Source organism: Phyllobates terribilis, unplaced genomic scaffold, assembly GCF_046119375.1.
Source record: "Phyllobates terribilis strain yellow unplaced genomic scaffold, ASM4611937v1 Scaffold_9__5_contigs__length_417890890, whole genome shotgun sequence".
Taxonomy (NCBI): Eukaryota; Metazoa; Chordata; class Amphibia; order Anura; family Dendrobatidae; genus Phyllobates; species Phyllobates terribilis.
Genome location: NW_027362769.1, coordinates 117775136 through 117798230, shown reverse-complemented (window position 1 = coordinate 117798230; position 23095 = coordinate 117775136). Strand labels below are relative to the sequence as shown.

Sequence of the window (23095 nt, the reverse complement as noted above, 5' to 3'; positions counted from 1 at the left end):
GCAAAATATACGACAGTGCCCCCACCTACTATGTACAGAGAGGCCTTTGAACTTCATGCACCTTTGTCCATGCATCTTTTACCTTAGTCCTCTGAATATGCATTATACTATCCCAATTTCTAGTATTATTTGCATGAGTAAAGAATACATGATAGTGGGATGAAAGGAGAAAAGTAATATAAACTCACATCTGGCAGAGACATGACAAACTCATGTAAGTGCGCCTTTTTTGCAGCATCAATCACTTCCTCCGATGTGACGTCTCGAGAGTTATCTCCATACTTGATATTGTCTGCAATGCTTCCTTCAAATAACACAGGCTCCTGGGACACTATGCCGATCTTGCTTCTCAAAAATGCTATGTTTACGTTGGAAGTTGCATGTCCATCTACAAGCTGTGTGAAATGTAATGTATACATGATTAGCAGTGGTCTACAGAGAACACAGCATAGATAGAGCAAATATAAAAGACCTGGCCTGATATCACCACACTTCTCATCACCAAAAGGGAGATCCTAGTGTCAACACACTCTTAAGTACTGGAAAGGAGATCATAGAGTCCAAAGTCATTGTCATGTCTATAGCCTCCATGTTTTTCATTTTCCACACCACCCTTCAGAAATACAACGATATGATGATTATCAACCCCCATTAAAATATGTATAAGACCAGCCTGGAATGAGTGGCTTCTCTTGTTGTCCCCAGCTGTGTGGGCTTTGGCTATAGTGCATACACACTTGATGGTGAGGAAATTGAATCCCAGTTTAATTTTGAGGATCCCAACCTGAAATCAGCTTATATTATTAGAGGCAGATATATCATTGGTGCAATCTGTGAGCCCAGGAGATAAAGGGGCCACTTCAGGATTTTAATCCACGATGGCGTAGTGTGTTACTAATGGTAATGTTTGAGACTGTGATCCCAGCTCTCTTCAGGTCATTGACCAGGTAGTCCCATGTAGTTCTGGGCTGATTCCTGACCTTTCTCCGAATCATCTTTACCCCACGAGGCGAGATGTTGCATGAAGCCCCAGACCGTGGAAGATTGACAGTCATCTTGTGTTTCTTCCATTTTCTATTAATTTTGCCACAGTTGTTCCCTTCTCATCAAGCTGTTTGCCTATTCTCCTGTTGCCCATCCCAGCTTTTTGCAGGTCTACAATTTTGTCCCTGGTGTCCTTAGACAGCTCTTTGGTCTTGGCCATGGTGAAGAGGTTGGAGTGTGATTGATTGAGTGTGTGGACCGGTGTCTTTTATATAGGTAACGAGTTCAAACATGTGCAATTACTACAGGTAATGAGTGCAGAGTAGGGGGGCTTCTTAGTGTACCTATGATAAAAATTACAGACTTCTTCATTCTTTGTAGGTGGGAAAACTTGCAAAATCGGTAGTGTATCAAATACTTATTTTCCCCACTGTAGCATTTTATTCTTCTTATCCAGGCATTCTATATTTCTTTTTAGATACACCTGATCTTTATCCAATGGTGCACATGTATGGTGTTGGCACTGACTGGCATTTCGGTCATGTGGTCTGACTCCCACTCATATGATTCCCAGTGGGCGGTGAATTGGGTTGTGTGTCTGAGGGTCACTCATGACACACACAGAGAATGCGCCTGGCCCTGTTCTCGACACCTAGCCATGCACTAATCAACATTGGCATTCCATATACTCATTTAGTGGTATCTGAAACTATTGGCCATTTAGGTGTTTAAGAAGGTCTCCCTGATAGTGTGGCGCTGCCCCCAGTTGAAGGCATATTACCAAAACGAGCGTTGGGGTTTGAAACCACACCTGCAGGAGGTAATGTATAAATAAGGTTATTCCATTGGTTCAAATATTTATCTATCCTAATTTAGTTTATTCAGGGACTTTATTGATGGTGGGTATTTTCATTGGATAATATCCATAAGCTTAAATAATATATCCTATTGACTACATACTTACGTACAGTGGGGGAAATAAGTATTTGATCCCTTGCTGTTTTTGCAAGTTTGCTCACTAAGACATGAACAGTCTATAATTTTAAGTGTGGGTTAATTTTAACATTGAGAGAGAATATCCAAAAAAAATCAAAAAAATCACATTATATAAATTAGATAAATTTATTTGCATTTTGCAGTGAGAAATAAGTATTTGCTCCCTCTGGCAAAAAACACTTAATACTTGGTGGCAAAACCCTTGTTGGCAAGCACAGCAGTCAGACATTGTTTGTAGTTTATGATGAGGTTTGCGCACATGTCAGGAGGAATTTTGGTCCACTCCTCTTTGCAGATCATCTCTAAATCATTATGATTTTGAGGCTGTCGCTTGGCAACTTGGAGCTTCAACTCCCTCCATAAGTTTTCTATGGGATTAAGGTCTGGAGACCGGCTAGGCCACTCCATGACCTTAATGTGCTTCTTTTTGAGCCACTCTTTGTTGCCTTGGCTGTATGTTTTGGGTCATTGTCTTGCTGGAAGACCCAGCCACGAACAATTTTAATGTCCTGGCAGAGGGAAGGAGGTTGTCACTCAGGATTTTACGGTACATGGCTCCATCCATTCTCCCATTGATGAGGTGAAGTAGTCCTGTACCCCCAAAACATAATGTTTCCACCTCCATGCTTGACAGTGGGGACGGTGTTCTTTGGGTCATAGGCAGCATTTCTCTTCCTCCAAACACGGTGAGTTGAGTTAATGCCAAAGAGCTCAATTTTTGCCTCATCACCACCACAACACCTTCTCCCAATAACTCACAGAATCATCCAGGTGTTCATTGGAAAACTTCAGAAGGGCCTGCACATGTACCATCTTGAGCAGGGGGACCTTGCGGGCACTGCAGGATTTTAAACCTTTAAGGCGTAATGTGTTACCAATGGTTTTCTTGGTGACTGTGGCCCCAACTGCCTTGAGATCATTAACAAGTTCCCCCCATGTAGTTTTAGGCTGATCTCGCACCTTCCTCATGATCAAGGATACCCCACGAGGTGAGATTTTGCATGGTGCCCCAGATCGATGTCGATTGACAGTCATTTTGTATTTCTTCCATTTTCTTACTATTGCACCAACAGCTGCCTCCTTCTCACCCAGCGTCTTACTTATGGTTTTGTAGCCCATTCCAGCTTTGTGCAGGTCTATGATCTTGTCTCTGAATCCTTAGAAAACTCTTTGGTCTTGCCCATGTTGTAGAGGTATTGAGTCTGTGGACAGGAGTCTTTTATACAGGTGACTATGTAAGATAGCTGTCTTTCATGCAGGTAACGAGTTGATTAGGAGCATCTAACTGGTCTGTAGGAGCCAGAAGTCATAATGGTTTGTAGGGGATCAAACACTTATTTCTCACTGCAAAATGCAAATAAATGTATCTAATTTATACAATGTGATTTTCTTTATTTTTGGGGGGATATTCTATCTCTCAATGTTAAAATGAACCTACCCTTAAAATTATAGACTGTTCATGTCTTGTCAGTGGGCAAACTTAGAAAAACAGCAAGGGATCAACTACAGGGTGGGCCATTTATATGGATACACATAAATTAAATGGGAATGGTTAGTGATATCAACTTCCTGTTTGTGGCACATTAGTATATGGGAGGGGGAAAACTTTTCCAGATGGGTGGTGACCATGGCAGCCATTTTGAAGTCGGCCATTTTGGATCCAACTTTATTTTTTTCAATGGGAAGAGGGTCACGTGACACATCAAACTTATTGAGAATTTCATAAGAAAAACAATTGTGTGCTTGGTTTTAACGTAACTTTATTCTTTCATGAGTTTTTTACAAATTTATGACCACTTCTCGCACCCTTGACACACTGTTAGCAACACCGCAGAAGAAATGCTAGTACAGGCTTCCAGTATCCGTTGTTTCAGATGCTGCACATCTCGTATCTTGATGGTATGGTGTGGTATATGGGGTACAAAGATAGTGGGGCTATTCTTCATCAATAGAAACCTCAATGCCATTGGATATCTGAAATTGCTACATGATGATGTGTTGCCCTCTTTATGCACTGAAGATGGAACGTTCCCGGAGTTTTTCCAACAAGATGGTGCACCACTACATTATGGGTGTCAGGTCCGAGCATTCCTACATGAACAGCTTCCTGGAAAGTGGATTGGTCGTCGTGGGCCAGTTGAATGGCTACCAAGGTCTCCCGATCTGACCCCCTTAGACTTTTATCTTTGGGGTCATCTGAAGGCAATTGTCTATCCTGTGAAGATATGAGATGTGCAGCATCTGAAACAACGGATACTGGAAGCCTGTGCTAGCATTTCTTCTGTGGTGTTGCTGTCAGTGTGTCAAGAGTGGGAGAAGAGGGTTGCATTTGACTCGCCCAGGGGGATGGGGATGACTCGTTTACCCGGGCCTTTAGCCTGGCCTTGGGAATGTCGCGGTGGTCGGCTCCCGGGCCCGTACCCTGGGGTCACTCTTTAAAAAGCGTTGATAGTTGTTTATTTTATAAAAGTTCGTGACGCCACCTGTGGTTTCTGGTGAGATTCACCAGCGCTGCACAGTCCACTGAGGCCGATGATAAGGCAGCTCGATGGTATAGCTCCCCACAGGTGGAGCTAGGCCTCAGGACAGTGTACGGACAGGGGAATGCAGGACAGGCGAGACCCAGCCGGGTCAGAGCAAGAACAGGGACAGACACGATAGTCACTTCAGTACCTTTTACTGATGGAAATTCAGGCATGTCCCGGAGCACTGTAGGGTGAAGGGTGCATGTCAGGATCCTCCCCAATGAGCGGGTGTAGGGCCTCCTGTTTCTTGCCTCTGCGTAGTAAGTTTCTGACCTGCCTGGAGCTAGGCCTAACTTTGTTCCTGTCCTGCGCTGGCTGACCTTGTGGTAGGGCCTTTCCTTGGAGTACACACTCCTCAGCTTGCGGGGCCTATGTGTCTCCTGGCTCTGTTACGTATCAGCACTTTAGCGATCCTGGGACTTGTAGTTCTCCAGGGATTCCGGTTATGTCTTACTGGGTCATAGAGATCCCGGTAAACTTCGGACCCGGTGTCCGGTAACTTCTTCGGGGTGAGCAAGTTAAGCTCCTCTGCCCCCTATGTACTTACTCTCCTACTCGGGCCCTCACTAGGCTACTCACACTAACGGCAGCTTGCCGCGCTTCACCGATCTTATGGCGCCGGCACACCTAAAGCTCACTACTCTGAGCTACGACTCAACTGGGCTCGACTCTGTATTCAGATGTATAGTTGCTGAACTCTCCAGAGGAACTGCAGAATCACTGAGCTCCACTGCAGACTGACCTGTTTCTGTATCTCACTCTGCAGGAACTGACTGCTGCCTGACTCCACCTTCCCTATTTATCTATCCCTAACGGGCTCCCTCTGCTGGTCTGAAGTGGAAGGTGAAGATGTGTGAATGGTTATTGGGGCCTCTTGTGGAAGAATCCATGAATGCACTCTTCCAGGATCTGTGATACCAAGCGCAGCTGGGCGTCACACATTGACAATCCAACACAATGGGCAGCACTTTGAACACATTTTCTAAGTGGCCATAAACTTGTAAATAACTCATGAAAGAATAAAGTTACGTTAAAACAAAGCACACCATTGTTTTTCTTATGAAATTCTCAATAAGTTTGATGTGTCACATGACCCTCTTCCCATTGAAAAAAATAAAGTTGGATCCAAAATGGCTGACTTCAAAATGGCTGCCATGGTCACCACTCATCTGGAAAAGTTTTCCCCCTCCCATATACTAATGTGCCACAAACAGGAAGTTGATATCACCAACCATTCCCATTTAATTTAGGTGTATCCATATAAATGGCTCACCCTGTACTTACAGTTATATGAAAAAGTTTGGGCACCCCTATTAATCTTAAGCTTAATGTTTTATAAAAATTGGTGTCTTTGCAACAGCTGTTTCAGTTTGATATATGTAATAACTGTTGGACACAGCAATGTTTCTGCCTTGAAATGAGGTTTATTGTACCTACTTTTTACTGACTTACTAAAGCACTTTTTTTGGCTTTGTAACCTCATTGAGCTTTGAACTTCATAGCCAGGTGTATGCAATCATGAGAAAAGCTACTTAAAGTGGCCAATTGCAAGTTGTTCTCCTGTTTGAATCTCCTCTGAAGAGTGGCATCATGGGCTCCTCAAAACAACTGTCAAATGATCTGAAAACAAAGATTATTCAACATAGTTGTTCAGGGGAAGGATACAAAAAGCTGTCTCAGAGATTTAACCTGTCAGTTTCCACTGTGAGGAACATAGTAAGGAAATGGAAGAACACAGGGACAGTTCTTGTTAAGGGCAGAAGTGACAGGCCAAGAAAAACATCAGAAAGGCAGAGAAGAAGAATGGTGAGATCAGTCAAGGACAATCCTCAGACCACCTCCTGAGAGCTGCAGCATCAACTTGCTGCAGATGGTGTCACTGTGCATTGGTCAACTATACAACGCACTTTGCACAAGGAGAAGCTGTATGGGAGAGTAATGCGAAAGAAGTCGTTTCTGCAAGCACGCCACAAACAGAGTCGGCTGAGGTATGCAAAAGTACATTTGGAGAAGCCAATTTCTTTTTGGAAGAAGGTCCTGTGGACTGATGAAACCAAGATTGAGTTGTTTGGTCATACAAAAAGGTGTTATGCATGGCGGCAAAAAAACACAGCATTCCAAGAAAAACACTTGCTACCCACAGCAAAATTTGGTGGCGGTTCCATCATGCTTTGGGTCTGTGTGGCCAATGCCGGCACCGGGAATCTTGTTAAAGTTGAGGGACGCATGGATTCCACTCAGTATCAGCAGATTCTTGACAATAATGTTCAAGAATCAGTGATAAAGTTGAAGTTACGCAGGGGATGGATCTTTCAGCAAGACAATGATCCAAAACACCGCTCCAAATCTACTCAGGCATTCATGCAGAGGAACAATTACAATGTTCTGGAATGGCCATCCCAGTCCCCAGACCTGAATATCATTGAACATCTGTGGGATCATTTGAAGAGGGCTGTCCATGCTCGGCGACCATCAAACTTAACTGAACTGGAATTGTTTTGTAAAGAGGAATGGTCAAAAATACCTTCATCCAGGATCCAGGAACTCATTAAAAGCTACAGGAAGTGACTAGAGGCTGTTATTTTTGCAAAAGGAGGATCTACTAAATATTAATGTCACTTTTCTGGTGAGGTGCCCATACTTATGCACCTGTCAAATTTTGTTTGAATGTAGATTGCACATTTTCTGTTAGCACACTAAACCTCATTTCAAGGCAGAAACATTACTGTGTCCAACAGTTATTTCATATATCAAACTGAAATAGCTGTTGCAAAAACACCAATTTTTATAAAACAATAAGCTTAAGATTAATAGGGGTGCCAAAACTTTTTCATATAACTGTATTTCCCCCACTGTATATGATGTTTTGGTCACTTTTGAATATTGGTTGTCCTTTTACACTCGTGGTAGCATGAGACGGACTCTACAACCCACAGAAGTTGCTCAGGTAGTGCAGCTCATCCACGATGGCACATCAATGCGAGCTGTGGCAAGAAGGTTTGCTGTGTCTATCAGCGTAGTGTCCAGAGGGCGGAGGTGCTACCAGGAGACAGGCCAGTACACCAGAAGACGTGGAGGGGGCCGTAGGAGGGCAACAACCCAGCAGCAGTACCGCTTCCTCCGCCTTTGTGCAAGGAGGAACAGGAGGAGCACTGCCAGAGCCCTGCAAAATGACCTCTAGCAGGCCACAAATGTGCATGTGTCTGCACAAACGGTTAGAAATCGACTCCATGAGGGTGGTATGAGGACCCGATGTCCACAGTGGGGTTGTGCTCACAGCCCAACAAAAGTACAGAACGCTTGGCATTTGCCACAGAAGACCAGGATTGGCAAAGTTGCCACTGGTGCCCTGTGCTCTTCACAGATGAAAGCAGGTTCACACTGAGCACATGTCACAGACGTGACCGAGTCTGGAGACGCCGTGGAGAGTGATCTGCTGCCTGCAACGTCCTTCAGCGTGACCGGTTTGGCAGTGGGTCAGTAAAGGTGTAGGGTGGCATTTCTTTGGAGGGCCGCACAGCCCTCCCTCCATGTGCTCGCAAGAGGTAGCCTGACTGCCATTAGGTACCAAGATGAGATCCTCAGACCCCTTGTGAGACCATATGCTGGTGGGGTTGCCCTGGGTTCCTCCTTATGCAGGACAATGCCAGACCTCATGTGGCTGTATTGTGTCAGCAGTTCCTGCAAGATGAAGGCATTGAAGCTATGGACTGGCCCGCCCGTTCCCCAGACCTGAATCCGATTGAGCACATCTGGGACATCATGTCTCGCTCCATCCACCAACGTCACATTGCACCACAGACTGTCCAGGAGTTGGCGGATGCTTTAGTCCAGGTCTGGGAGGAGATCCCACAGGAGACCATCCGCAACCTCATCAGGAGCATGCCCAGGCCTTGTAGGGAGGTCATACAGGCACGTGGAGGCAACACACAATACTGAGCCTCATTTTGACTTGTTTTAAGGACATTACATCAAAGTTGGATCAGCCTGCAGTGTGTTTTTCCACTTTAATGTTGGGGGTGACTCCAAATCCAGGCCTCCATTGGTTAATAAATTTGATTTCCATTGATGATTTTTGTGTGATTTTGTTGTCAGCACACTCAACTTTGTACAGAACAAAGTATTCAATGAGAATATTTCATTCATTCAGATCTAGGATATGCTATTTGAGTGTTCCCTTTATTTTTTTGAGCAGTGTATATACTGTATATATATTCCCCCCCTTTTTTAACCTGTGAGATGCCATTTGCTAGTTGACTCACTTTTTATCTGTGTTTTAAATTGCTCTATATACTGTGAGGCAATGAGAGGGATCATATGCGAGGGACGGTATGTGTCTCCTAGTATGTGCATAGAGGCATATTGAAGCCGCTGGAGTGCATTGTAATCACAGACACAGCTGTGGTTGCAGTGCAGAATAAAAGTAAAGTTTGAACTTGGTCAAGCTATTTGGCTAAGTTGAATTTAAGAAAACCCGGCATGGGCTTTTATTTTGGGAGTGATCTACAGGTGGCAGTAGGGCGGTTCACTCCCTTCAGCCGGGTCTTACAAGTGGCTCATGACCACAGATTCCTTTTAAAAACCTGCAGCAAAGGTTTGGGTGTGTCAGTGTTTTGTCTGCAAGCTGCAGAGCCGGTGGCTCAGCAACATAGGTCTGTGTAAGCCAAGGAAAGCAAAACTCCTGGCGCACCTCAGTGCGACATGGCGTTGCAGTCACCCACGATAACGGGTTTGGAGAAGGACTGTGTTACGACCCGGCTGCGATCTGGAGGATACCGTTTACCTTTACTTTGTGAGTTTTTGGAAAATAAAGACAGTTAAGTTGAACTTTACTGGGTCACTGCCTCATTACCGCACAGTGTGAACACCGCCGCACTACAATATATTCAATTCTTATGTAACATTCCTCTATGACTCCTGGTTCTGTAGCATTATATATACTCTGTGCTGTACCATTTACATTTTCCATGTGTATACTCGGGCACTATATTTGGTTATTGTACTTTGATTCCTATATTTTCTATACACATTTTCCTGGTGCCTCGACTTGTTGCTTTATTTGTCCCTGTAATCAGCTTTGCAGTGGTATTTAACAGAGGGTCTAGCTTTTGTCCACACGACGTGAGCTTCTGCATAGTGTAGATGTAGACATTAGAAATAATGTACTTACTACTTTCCCTTCGTCTGGATCATAGAATCTTTCCAGTAACTGGACACTGGTACTTTTTCCACAACCACTGCTGCCCACAAATGCCAGAGTCTGTCCAGATTTTACTTTAACTGAAAGACCTTGCAGCACCATGGTCACTGGACGACTAGGGTAGGTAAATTTGCAATTCACAAACTCAATGTTTCCTTTGAAATTGTCCTGCGTAAAGAAAGATATATATGCGAGGAACCAAGTTACTTTTAATAAAACAGAAGTTTATGTAACAATATATAGTGTATGATGTTCAGTTATACTTGAAACATTGACATCGCTAGTCTCAAAGATTAGGAGCTGTGTCCCCAAACTTCTAGCCCAGTGCTCCCAATCTCCAGTGACCACCACACAATATTAAACTGTGTTGGTGTCAATATGACACTGATACAGTTCAATCCCATGGTCAAGCAAGAAGCCACAAGCTCCCTGTCGTATCACTCCCTGTTTTGCAGGCTGCTGTAGGCCTGCAGCTTACAAGATGTCAGCCTCCCAGTGCAGATGGCGCAATCATGTTACTGCATTTCGCTGCCTCCATCGGTCTACTGTTTATACTAGTCAGAAGAGGAGACAGAGGCAGCAGTAGATGACATCTAGATTAGGTGAGTATAAGCTTTATTGTTTTGTATATTATGGGGCCAAGGGGTTATAATACTGTGTGTGGGGTCATCATACTGTGTATGTGGGGCTGTGGGGTCATCATACTGTGTGTGTGGGGCTGTGGGGTCATCATACTGTGTGTGTGGGGCTGTGGGGTCATCATACTGTGTGTGTGGGGCTGTGGGGTCATCATACTGTGTGTGTGGGGTCATCATACTGTGTGTGTGGGGCTGTGGGGTCATCATACTGTGTGGGGGGGCTGTGGGGTCATCATACTGTGTGGGGGGGCTGTGGGGTCATCATACTGTGTGGGGGGCCGTGGGATCATCATACTGTGTGTGGGGGGCTGTGGGGTCATCCTACTGTGTGTGGGGGACTGTTGGGTCATCATACTGTAACTGTGGGGTCATTATGCTATGTGGGGGACTGTGGGTCATCATACTGTAACTGTGGGGTCATTATACTGTGTTGGGGGACTGTGGGGTCATCATACTGCATGTGGGGGTCTTTGGGGTCATGATACTGTGTGTGGGGGACTGTGCTGGCACCATACTGTATGGGAGAACTATGGGGTCATCATATTGAGTAGGGGGCTGTGAGAGCATTATACTATGTTTTGGAATTGTTAGGACATCATTTAACTATGGGGTCCGATGATTTCTGTGTATGCCCCTACTCAAGTGTACCATTAGTTCTGAAAGGGGCACTCAGGGGACTTTATTTGTTTAAAATAAAGTAATTATTAGTTATGATTCTGACAACAGGGACCATCATTAGTTTTTAAGGGGGTATTCGGGCATTATTATTTTTTAAGGGGGCACTTGGGACATTACTACTTTTTTCGGGGAACTGTTACTTTAATGAGACACTCAGTGGTTATTATTACTTGGGACATTATAACCTTAAAAGGAACATACAGAGAATTTTTATGATCTGGGACCAAAAAAGGGGCCTTATTACTTTCTAGGCGGCACAGTGAGGGCATTATTACTTTCTATTGGACACTATTTTTTCAAGGCTTTCTCTATTTGGCACACGGTGTACCATTTTTTTAGGAAAGGAAGTAATAATAGGAATGACACAATTTTTGAAGGATTGTGTTCACTGTTTCACGCCACAGGTGCACACAGAATGAAAAGTTTGTGTAGGTTGGGAATAAGTGGGGATGGTGGTAGAAGTCAAATGTGTCTTTCTTATACACTCTGGAGACGAGTCGTGGCTGGAACAAATAGGCATGTCGGTTTGGATCACATGGAAAAACGGCCCCAATCACAAAGAACGTCACCTGTAAGTCAGGGACTTTACTGTTTCCAAGTCAACTATTCTGCCCCCCCTGAAGAAGCTAGTGGCGAAACACACATAGGGGTGAGGGGGACACCGCTCACATCCTGCATCACCTGCTTGCTCCCTTGACATTTCATTTGAAGGTATTTTCCTCTTATTTTGTCCAGGTCTCCTGCTCGGTCTGTATAGATGCATTGTCTCCTTTTAGGATTCAAGAACCCACATTAGGATTATTCATATATGTTTTGCATTTCTATTGAGCTAGGTTGTAGGATCATTTCTTACTCTACCAGACCTGTGGCAATTTTGTCTGTATTTCAGTTTGACCAAACATTAGGTGTCAGTATATACTGCCACATTTGAGAGTTTTATTCATTTTTTTATTTTCTTTGTTTAACCTTGGATCTGCCATGTGAGTTACAGTGTATTACTGGGGATGTAGTGGTGTCCTCTTACTGGGCACTCTGTTTCTATATTTTATTTATTTGTTTTAATCAATTTTCTAATAAAGAAGTTATGGATTTTTAATGATATGGATCTCTTTGTTACTCTGGATCTTGATAATACGGGAAGAATGTGTTTTTATAGTATTGTTTGAAGTGCCATGGGTAGAATTTTGGAAATTTTTTTGATAATAGATAGTATGTCTGTATTCATTTGACAGTAAATGGCATAGGAAGTATTTTGCAGGAAATATCTGACAGTCTTATCTGACCACTCAATTGTAGTATTATTTGGATACTGCATGGAAACATTATTATGGCAACAAATGGCGGTATTTATTGGTATTCTCTAGTAGCATATTTGTATGTATCCCCATTTTATAAAGGGGTATAAATACAGCGGGTGAAGGTGTTGCCGTCACATCAAGGCCCTAAAATCTAGGGGGCTCTAAAAGGTCCCTTTGTCACATATGAGAAGACCAATAAAGACCCATGACAGTTCGGGGCCCTGTTGTAGATTTTTCAATGGGGACCATAAGCTTCAACTTACTCTACTAGTTTTATATACATATATTATTATTATTATTAATATTAATGGTCTTCAGCTCGATCTTGAGCCATGGCGACTTGATAGATGAATGATCTGTAGGAAGATCGATCTTCTGGAAACCTAGATAGGTCCACCAGGGTCTTCTCCACCATTATCTTGATTGTATCAAGCGATCAGGTTGTTAGTCTTCCTCTTCACCTTGTTCCTTCTATTCTTCGGACCATGATGTCCTTCTCCAGTGATTGCTCTCTTCGCATGATGATGTGTCCAAAGTAGGGACGTCGTAGCTTGGTGATCCTTGCTTAATATACAGTATTTTAAATATGAGAACGGTCTAAAAATGGAAAGTGGAGCACCCTATTTTATGTATTGACCCATGTTCCTATAAAACCAACATATTCCGCAGCGCTTTACAATTCAGAGGTTCTTATTCAACAGTCATAAGTAACATAGCTAAAGATAATACAATAATTAAAGCAAAAATAATGACACCCCTGCTGGTAAGAGCTTAGGATCTGCAATGAGGTGGGGGTGAAACAAAGTACAGGGGCTTATTTACAATGATGGTCCAGCCATCATGAGGGGATGAGGGATAGATAAAGGCTGCATGAGCTCGTCACCAGCCAGTATCTGTAGTGCTTTTGGGTTCGGTGGAGACTTATGTGTGGAGGAATAAGGGACGGGCTATAAGAATATAAAAGGAATTTGATTAGGGAACATGATAGGCCACCCTAAACAGGTGTGTTTTTAGGGAGCGCCTAAAACTGTGTAAGTTGGGCTTCTTCCTATTTTCTTGGGGTAGAGCATTCCAAAGAATAGGTGCAGCTTGGGAGAAGTCTTGAAGCCGGGAGTGAGAGGTACGGATTAATGCGGATGTTAGTCGAAAGTGGCATGTGGAGCGTAGAGAACCGGTAGGCCGATAAACAGAAATGAGGGAAGAGATGTAGGGGGGTGCCGCACTGTGGAGAGCTTTGTGGGTGAGAACAATCAATTTAAATTTGATCCTATAATTCATGGGCAGCCAGTGCAATGACTGGCACAGAGCGGATAAGTCTGGGTAATATATTAATATCATATACAGTGGGTACAGAAAGTATTCAGACCCCTTTAAATTTTTCACTCTTTGCTTCATTGCGGCCATTTGGTAAATTCTAAAAAGATCATTTTTTTTCTCATTAAAGTACACTCTGCACCCCATCTTGACTGAAAAAAAAAATGTTGCATCATTCCCAAGAAGACTCATGGCTGTACTAGCTCAAAAGGGGGCTTCTACTCAATACTGAGCAAAGGGTCTGAATACTTATGACTAGAGATGAGAGTTGTTCTACTCGAACTGTTCGCCAATCTCAAATTCGAGCTGTTTTGGGCGGTGTTCGAGCCGTTCGGCGAACACGAACAATTTGAGAAAAATTCGGCTGTTCGAGGTTATGTTCGATAACTGTTCGTGCACCAAAATCATAACTGGATTTTTTCTCAGTAATGATGAAAATTAATGTTAATACGCAGTTTGAGTGTACAGCGGGGTGGGGGGAGGGGCAGGGGATGGATCTCTGCAGGAACAATGAAGATCTCCATTTTTTTTTCTCTTTCCCGCATTTGCAGTGGGGAGGTGCAATCTGTCAGCCTATCAGCAGCGCACACACGGAGCGAAGTGCTTTTTTTCACACAAGCAAGGGCATGTGTCATTGGCAGTGTATGTCACATGTCCTTGCCCTATAAGACCATGCCATTTTCCCCGTCACCACCATTTTCTCACTGCTGCAGCTGCGTGTTAGACGGCACCGCTGTTGCTGTGTGCGCTATACCTTGTTAATTTCAAGCCAATTTTCGCACAAATATACAGATAGCTTGGGAGTAGGGAATAGTTGTGATTGCAGTCCTTTTAAGGACTAGGTTACAGCATTTCCTACGACTTTTATCAGGCAGGTCTGTGCTCTTAAATAGATAGGTTGTGGGAGTAAAGACTAATTGTAATTGGAGTCCTTTTCAGGACTAGGTTACATGAGTTCCTATCAGTTTTTGCCAGGCAGGTCTGTGCCAGTGCTGTACAAGTTTTTTTCACAGCATTTGGCTGAATCTAGCAAAGCTAATCCTTTTTAGCCTATTGCAGAGTGTGTTAGTCAGTGGAGTAGCCTATCTGTGTTGCAAGATATAACACCTGTGTATAGAATACCAATTTTTTTACTGCACCTAGTGAAGTAAAATCTTTTGGGCATAGCATCATTCTATTAGTCCATCTATACTGACCTCCATCAGGTTGCAAATTAAAAATAATTTTTTTCTTCATTTAGCTCTGAAAAAATATTTGGGCTTCTAGCAGTGTGTGGGACTTGGTCTATTAGTCCATCTATACTGACCTCCATCAGGTTGCAAATTAAAAATAATTTTTTTCTGCATCTAGCTCTGAAAAAATATTTGGGCTTCTAGCAGTGTGTGGGACTTGGTCTATTAGTCCATCTATACTGACCTCCATCAGGTTGCAAATTAAAAATAATTTTTTTCTTCATTTAGCTCTGAAAAAATATTTGGGCTTCTAGCAGTGTGTGGGACTTGTTCTATTAGTCCTTCTATACTGACCTCCAGCAGGTTGCAAATTGAATATAATTTTTTTCTGCATCTAGCTCTGAAAAAATAGTTGGGCTTCTAGCGGTGTGTGGGACTTGGTCTATTAGTCCATCTATACTGACCTCCATCAGGTTGCAAATTAAAAATAATTTTTTTCTGCATCTAGCTCTGAAAAAATATTTGGGCTTCTAGCAGTGTGTGGGACTTGGTCTATTAGTCCATCTATACTGACCTCCATCAGGTTGCAAATTAAAAATAATTTTTTTCTGCATCTAGCTCTGAAAAAATATTTGGGCTTCTAGCAGTGTGTGGGACTTGGTCTATTAGTCCATCTATACTGACCTCCATCAGGTTGCAAATTAAAAATAATTTTTTTCTTCATTTAGCTCTGAAAAAATATTTGGGCTTCTAGCAGTGTGTGGGACTTGGTCTATTAGTCCATCTATACTGACCTCCATCAGGTTGCAAATTAAAAATAATTTTTTTCTTCATTTAGCTCTGAAAAAATATTTGGGCTTCTAGCAGTGTGTGGGACTTGTTCTATTAGTCCTTCTATACTGACCTCCAGTAGGTTGCAAATTGAATATAATTTTTTTCTGCATCTAGCTCTGAAAAAATAGTTGGGCTTCTAGCAGTGTGTGGGACTTGGTCTATTAGTCCATCTATACTGACCTCCATCAGGTTGCAAATTAAAAATAATTTTTATCTGCATCTACAGTACCTCTGAAAAAATATTTGGGCTTCTAGCAGTGTGTGGGACTATTTGTATTAGTCCATCTATACTGACCTCCATCAGGTTGCAAATTCAAAATAATTTTTTTCTGCATCTAACCCAGCCAATAGTTTTGGCCTAATACCACAGTTTGGCCACTCAGCTCTGCTCGGTTACCATCCATTGTTTTTTTGTGCAAACAACTCCAGAGTTGTGAATTAGTTAACCACCAAAATGAGTGGAAAAAGGCCTGCTGCTGGTGGAAAGGGGAATAGGCGTGTTGGGAAGGGGAAAAAAGGTTGTGTCCGTGGGGTAGGTGTTAAAGCAACAGTAACATCTGCAGAAGAAAGACCATCTTCCAGCCAAACTAAAATGTCTACTTCTTTTAGCGGACAATGTGATAAGATCCCTTTCTTACGGCCACGCCAATCGCTACAAATTCCAGATGAGGCACAAAAACAGCAGGTGCTTCAACGGATATCAAGTGCTCCTTTAAGTGGGCTCTCCTCCACATCAACTTCAACATCACAAATACTCCAGTCCTCAAAGGTGTCACCCAAATCGCACTTGCTTCCTCACAGCTCCCAAATCTCCAGCTGCCCGTCTGAGTATGAGGTAGAACAGATGGTTGAGTCTGCAGAGCTGTTTACTCATACTATAGCCTGGGAATCAGAGGTCGACTCCAGCGCTTCTGTGAATCCAGAAGAGGAAATGATCTGCACTGATGCCCAGAATCTTTATGAGTCGGATCCAGGACCAGACGCAGAAGGTTCTGACCATAATGTAGACCCTCATTCCCAAACTGTAACTCCTGTTGGTGGAGACAATGAGGAAGACGATGATAAGACTCAAATACCTGATTGGAGCGACAACTTTAGTTTTTTGTCAGGGCAGGAACAGGTTGGCTCTGAGGACGACGGGTGTGATAACGCACAGGGTGATGATGATGAGGTCGGAGATCCCACTTACTATCAACCCACAGTCAGCCAAGAGATGAGGTCAGCAGAGGAGGTGGAGGAAGATGCTAGTGACGACGAGGTCAGGTTGCGCCTTCCTGGACAGAGACGTAGTACTGGAAGCACGTCAACAACTGCATCCTCAAACACAACTCTGCCTCTCACCACAAGTCGTGGTGGCTCTTCAGGTCGCATGGGTGCTAAGCCTTGCATAGCTTGGGCATTTTTTCAGATCGATAAAGATGACCCAACTCGTGTTATCTGTAACATTTGTCAGCAAAAGCTAAGTAGAGGCCAAAAAATACATAGTTTGAGTACTTCATGCATGAACCGGCACATGGACATGAAGCATAAGTTGCAGTGGGAAGCTCAGTGTGCTACAATGCGGCCTAGCCGGCCGGGCCAATCACCGTCTGCCATATCTTGTGCATCCGCGGCCTCTTCATCCTCTGTGACTGGGGGGACAGCAGTCACACCTGTTTTGGGGCACAGACCTGCCACCTCTTTACCCGCAACAGCCAGCGTGATTGGCAGGTCATCATTTTCTTTGGAGGTGGTAACACCAGCTGGTGTTGAGCGCTGTCCGACATCGATAGCACCACCTTTGGATCAAGGCAACCTAACATGTCCGCCTGCATCTTCCTCACAGACCGGCAGTTTGCCGGGGACACCCTTATCAACCCCGTCTAAGCACAATAGCCAGCCCTCGGTCCCTCAGATGTGGACAAGTAAAAGACCATTTCCTCCTAGCCATGAGAAAGCTAAGAGGTTGAATTTCACCATCTGCAAGCTCTTGGCTACAGAAATGCTGCCTTTCCGCCTGGTGGACACAGAGGATTTTCGAGACCTTATGTCCGTCGCAGTGCCCCAGTACCAGATGCCCAGTCGGCACTACTTCTCAAAGAAAGGTGTGCCTGCGCTCCACCAGCATGTCGCACACAACATCACCGCTTCTTTGAGAAACTCTGTGTGTGACAGGGTGCATTTCACCACAGACACTTGGACGAGTAGGCATGGACAGGGGCGTTACATGTCGCTGACTGGGCACTGGGTAACTATGGTGACAGCAGGACAAGGGGCTGCTGTCCAAGTCTTGCCGTCCCCACGAGTTGTGCGTCAATCCTCTTTATGTCAAAGTTCCTCCACTGCTTCTGCCTCCTCAACCTCCTCTCGGTCTTCCACCTGCACCCAAAGCCTGTCTGGTCATGCCACAAGCTTTCTAACTGCGCAGAAGGGATCCTGCACACCTCCTTACTATGCTGGCAGTAGGGCTCAACGTCATCAGGCGGTTTTTACATTGAAATGTCTGGGAAATGTGAGTCACACAGCTGAGGAGTTGTGGTCAGCTCTGGAGAACCAATTTCATGAATGGTTGTCTCCACTGGACCTGAAACCAGGGAAGGCCGTGTGCGACAATGCTGCAAACCTGGGTGCGGCCCTTCGCCGGGGCAATGTCACACACGTGCCTTGTATGGCTCACGTGTTGAACCTGGTTGTCCAGCAATTTTTAGCCCACTATCCCAGACTAGATGGCCTTCTGCAGAGGGCACGGTCGCTGTGTGCTCACTTCCGCCGTTCGCATCCCGCAGCTCAGCGACTTACATCTCTACAGAAGTCGTTGGGCCTGCCACTTCACCGGCTAAAATGCGATGTGCCTACCCGGTGGAATTCAACTCTGCACATGTTGCAGCGACTGTGGCAGCACCGACAAGCCCTGGTGCAATACGTTCTGACGTATAGCCTGGGCCAACGAGATCCAGAGGTGGGGCAAATCACGCTGGAGGAGTGGTCTCAGATCAGGGACCTATGCACCCTTCTGCACAGTTTTGAAATGGCGACGAAGATGTTTAGTGCTGACGATGATATTATCAGCATGACTATTCCAGTGATTTACATGCTGGAGCACATGTTAAACAGAATTCGGAGTCAGGTGGTGGCACAAGAGGAGGTGGAGGAAGTAGAGGAGGAGGAGTTGTATGCGGAAGGGCTAACATCTGCAAGGTCCAGACGGTCGGCAGCACCAAGGCGGCAGGCATGTGAGGGTGGGGGAGATGGTTTTACCAGGGCGCATGGTAGCAGCCAAACTAGTGAGGAAGGTGCAGGAGCCCAGGAAGAAGTGGAGGACGAACTGATGGAAGACTCATCAGATGAGGGAGACCTTGATCACATTTCTGTTGTGCGAGGTTGGGGGGAGAGGACAGAGGAAGGAAGCATGATTGTTACCTCGCCACCAACACAACAGGGACTTGGTGCTCCTGGATGCGCAACACACATGAGTGCCTTCTTGCTGCACTACCTGCAACATGACCCTCGAATTGTGAGAATTAGAAATAATCCTGACTACTGGGTTGCCACACTGTTAGATCCCCGGTACAAAAGTAAATTTGCAGAAATTATTCCTGCCATAGAAAGGGATGCACGCATGCAGGAGTATCAGCAGAGACTGTTGCAGAATCTTACATGTGCTTTTCCACAAAATACCAGTGGTGCACGTAGTGAATCTCACAGTTCCAACTTGCCAACCGTGGGACCGTCAAGTGTTCAGCACTCAAACCGTAATAGAACCACAGTATCTGCTGGTAACATCAATTTTGCGGAATCATTTCACCACTTTTTTAGCCCATCCTTTGCAAGGCCACAGGAGACAAGAAGTCTGACACATAGTCAACGCCTAGAGACGATGGTACAGGAGTATCTCCAAGTAAACATTGAAGCCATGACTGTGTCACTGGACCCTTGCTCTTTTTGGGCTTCCAATCTGGATAAATGGCCGGAGCTAGCCACTTACGCCTTGGAGATCTTGTCATGCCCCGCAGCCAGCGTTCTGTCTGAACGTGTGTTCAGCGCTGCTGGTGGTGTGCTGACAGATAAGCGCACGTGGCTCTCCACTGAAAATGTAGACAGACTCACGTTCATAAAGATGAACAAATCATGGATCCGAAACGACTTTTCTACCCCTGTGTCATCCTGGGGAGAGTAAAAGCTTGATGATTGGTTAAAATCACCCTACCAACCGTTTTAAGCTTTCAAATTACTAATCATGTTTATCTGTATCTTGACTGGAAAATAATTTGGGCTTTGTAGCAGTATGCAGCACTGATCCTATTAGGCCATCTATACTAAAGCTTCACCAGATTTAAAATTAAAAATAATTTTTAGCTGCATCTAGCCCGGAAAATAATTTTGGGGCTCCGAGATGCGCAAGGCACATAAGTGCCTTCTTGCTGCACTACCTGCAGCATGACCCTCATATTGTCAGAATTCGAAGTAATCATGACTACTGGGTTGCCACACTCTTAGATCCCCCAAACTTTTCGATCAACCTTTTCATTTTAATAAAGACCAAAAAAATGGTCATTTTTGAAATTATAAGCATTAGCAGGTTGTTAGAAACTGAAATCAAACAGTTTTCAACTCAAAACTTTATTCTAGGTGATGTTACATTTTCACATAGGACCCCTTGTTCGAAAGGAGCTTCTGAACTCTCTCGTCCATTGAATTTGTCAGGTTTTAGATGGTTTCTGCTTCAATTGTTTTGCATGAGGACAGAATACCCTCCCAGAGCTGTTGCTTAGATGTGAACTGCCTCCCGCCATCATAGACACTCCTTTTAATGATGCTCCAAAGGTTCTGAATGGGGTAGAGGTCAGGGGAGCATGGGGGTCACACCATAAGTTTGTCCCCTTTTATGCCCATATCAGCCAGAGATGCAGATGTTTTATGTGCAGCATGAGATGGTGCATTATCATGCAGAAAAATGATCTTGCTGTGAAATACACGGTTCTTCTTCTTGAACCATGGCAGGAAGTGCTGTTTGAGAAAATCCACATACATTATGGAGTTCATCTTTAGCGCCTTCAGGGATCCTAAAGGGGCCGACAATCTCTCTCCCCATGATTCCAGCCCAAAACATTACTCCACCTCCTCCTTGTTGGCGCTGTAGCCGTGTTTGCGTGGGGTGTCCATCAACCAGCCATCCTCCACTACATCCATCTGGACCATCGAGCGCTGCACGGCACTCATCCGTGAACAAAACAGTTTTGAAATCCGTCTTCATGTAATGTTTGGCCCACTGGAGCCGTTTCTGCTTGTGTGAAGTGGATAGAGGAGGTCGACAGGATGGCGCATGCACAGCTGCAAACCTCTGAAGGACCCTGCATCTTGTTGTTCGGGGGATGTTGGAGGCACAAGCAGCTTCAAAAACTTGTCTGCTGCTATGACAAGGCTTTTTTGCCGCTGCTCTTTCAACCTGACGTAATTGCCTGTAGGAAAGAGTCCTCAATTTGCCCTTATCAGCACGCACACGTGTGTACTGTGAATCAGCTACATACTTCTTGATTGCCAAGACACTTCATCCTGATCATCGCACAATGTTGATTGTAGTCATGCCTTGACCTAAACACTCCACAATTTGTTGCTTCTCAGCAGCCGACACATCCTTTTTCTTTCCCATTTTGGCAGAAAATGTAGGCTGCTTAATAATGTGAGAGAGCCTTCTTAAGTAGTCTTGCCTTTCATTGGACACACCTGCCAAACTAATTAGCACAGGTGTCTGCAATTGCTTACAGTGATATAAAGAGCCCTGACACACATCACCATCAATGAGTTTAACTGACAAACAAACAAATTCTTCCCTTATCACTCCTAAACACTTTTTGTATAATAATTTGGAACGCAGTGTACATGTGCTTTTCCACAAAACACCAGTGGTTCACGTAGTGAATCTTACAGTTCTAACTTGCCAACCGTGGTCTGTATGGAGTTGTTCAATAAAGGGCCCAAAATTAAGATAACATAGATGGGAGAGGTCTCTATGAATAGGAATTCCTAAGTATTTGATACCCTGTGAGGGCCAGGCAAAGGGAAAGTTGGACTGGATGGAATCCTATATGGATTTGGGGAGGGAGACATCGAGGGCCTCAGACTTCGCTGCATTGATTTTAAAATTTTACCATGTAACAAAGTGATCTATTTCAGCCATAACAGCATGGATGGATATTTGTGATTGAGTGATATATACTAGGACATCATCAGCAAATAGAGAGCACTTGTACTCGGTGCCTCCCACCTCAATCCACCTAATATTGGGGTTATGGTGAATTGATGAGAGCAGGTGCTCCGTCACTAGGATGTATAAGAGAGGGGACAGAGGACATCACTGCCTTGTCCCATTGGTGATTATGAAAGGTGATGAAAATGTTCTGACGCACCCCCTGGGCCTTGGGACACCCGGAGCCGGACCCTTTTTGGTGGATGCTGGTGGTTGTAGTCTTCGTGGCGGCGACCCAGTTCCGTGGCTCAGGGCGGTCAAACCAGTGGCGGAACTATTTATGTGGTTTTCATGTTTAAATGTCCGACTACGCCACCCGTGGATTGCGGTCAGAGTGAACCGCCGCTACAGGGCAGACCACTGAGGCTGGTGTTGTGGGTGCAGCAGAGCGTAGCATAACTCCCCACGGGAGGAGTATAGCCTCAGGGCAGTGTATGCGGAGGATGGGGGTGATGGTGCAGGGCAGCAGCAGTAACGACACGGAGTCAGTGATGCAGTTCAGGGCCTTTACTCACAGTTCTTATTATCCAGACCACGTCTGCAGGTAACGGCTGCCCACGTCGTACTGTGCTCACCAGGTGAGGGGCTCAGACAACTCCCAGATAACTTTGGAGCACTTCACAGGACCCCCTTTGTGTGTCCTTTGTCTGGCCTTTCTTACCAACACTTCTGTCCGGCTGCCTCGGGCCTCCTCTTGGTAAACTTGGCGCCAGTTTCCCTGACCCAATGTGGTGCCTTCCTAGCGGGTGTAGCGAGGGGCTGCGCCACATAAAATGTCAGAGCCTCCGGTTTCTAGCTGAGGGTCGTTTCCTGCCTCCACTAGTTCGGGGACCGGTCTCCCCCTTTGGCCTGACCCCTCCACGCAGGTGGATTCGGGCGTGCGGTGGCGACTCGCCCGTCCGCACCCCTGGTATCCCTTCATTCCTCGTTCCTGGAGCCTTCTCCGCTCCTCTTCCTTCCTTCTACCTCTTCCAGGCCTGGGCCTCTGTTACTAGGCCCGCCTCCGGAGCAGAGCTCATGCAGAGCCCCTGCTCCCTGCCACTTCTGCTCAGACTTCTCTGCACTGAACTAAGATGGTGCCCACCTTTTATACTCCCTTCTCAATGCACCCAGGAACTGCTTCCTCCCTGCTCCTGCACTACAGGGTTCCCCTTCCTCAGTGTTCCCTCCCCCCACTCCAGCCAGGGACAGGGACTGTCGTGCCCATCTCAGTGGCATATTGGTCGCCCT

General features: G+C 45.0%; 1 protein-coding gene across 1 annotated transcript in view; it reads right to left on the bottom strand.

Moving 5' to 3' along the window:
* The window catches only part of LOC141161741 (bile salt export pump-like), a 137451-nt gene that overhangs the window by 27702 nt on the left and 86654 nt on the right, over positions 1–23095 (bottom strand). Inside the window, exons 25-26 of the mRNA XM_073647000.1 lie at positions 9676–9873; positions 189–395 (exon numbers count right to left, since the gene is read on the bottom strand). Of these exons, the coding sequence (XP_073503101.1) occupies positions 189–395; positions 9676–9873 (405 nt within the window). The remainder of the gene's footprint in view (positions 1–188; positions 396–9675; positions 9874–23095) is intronic.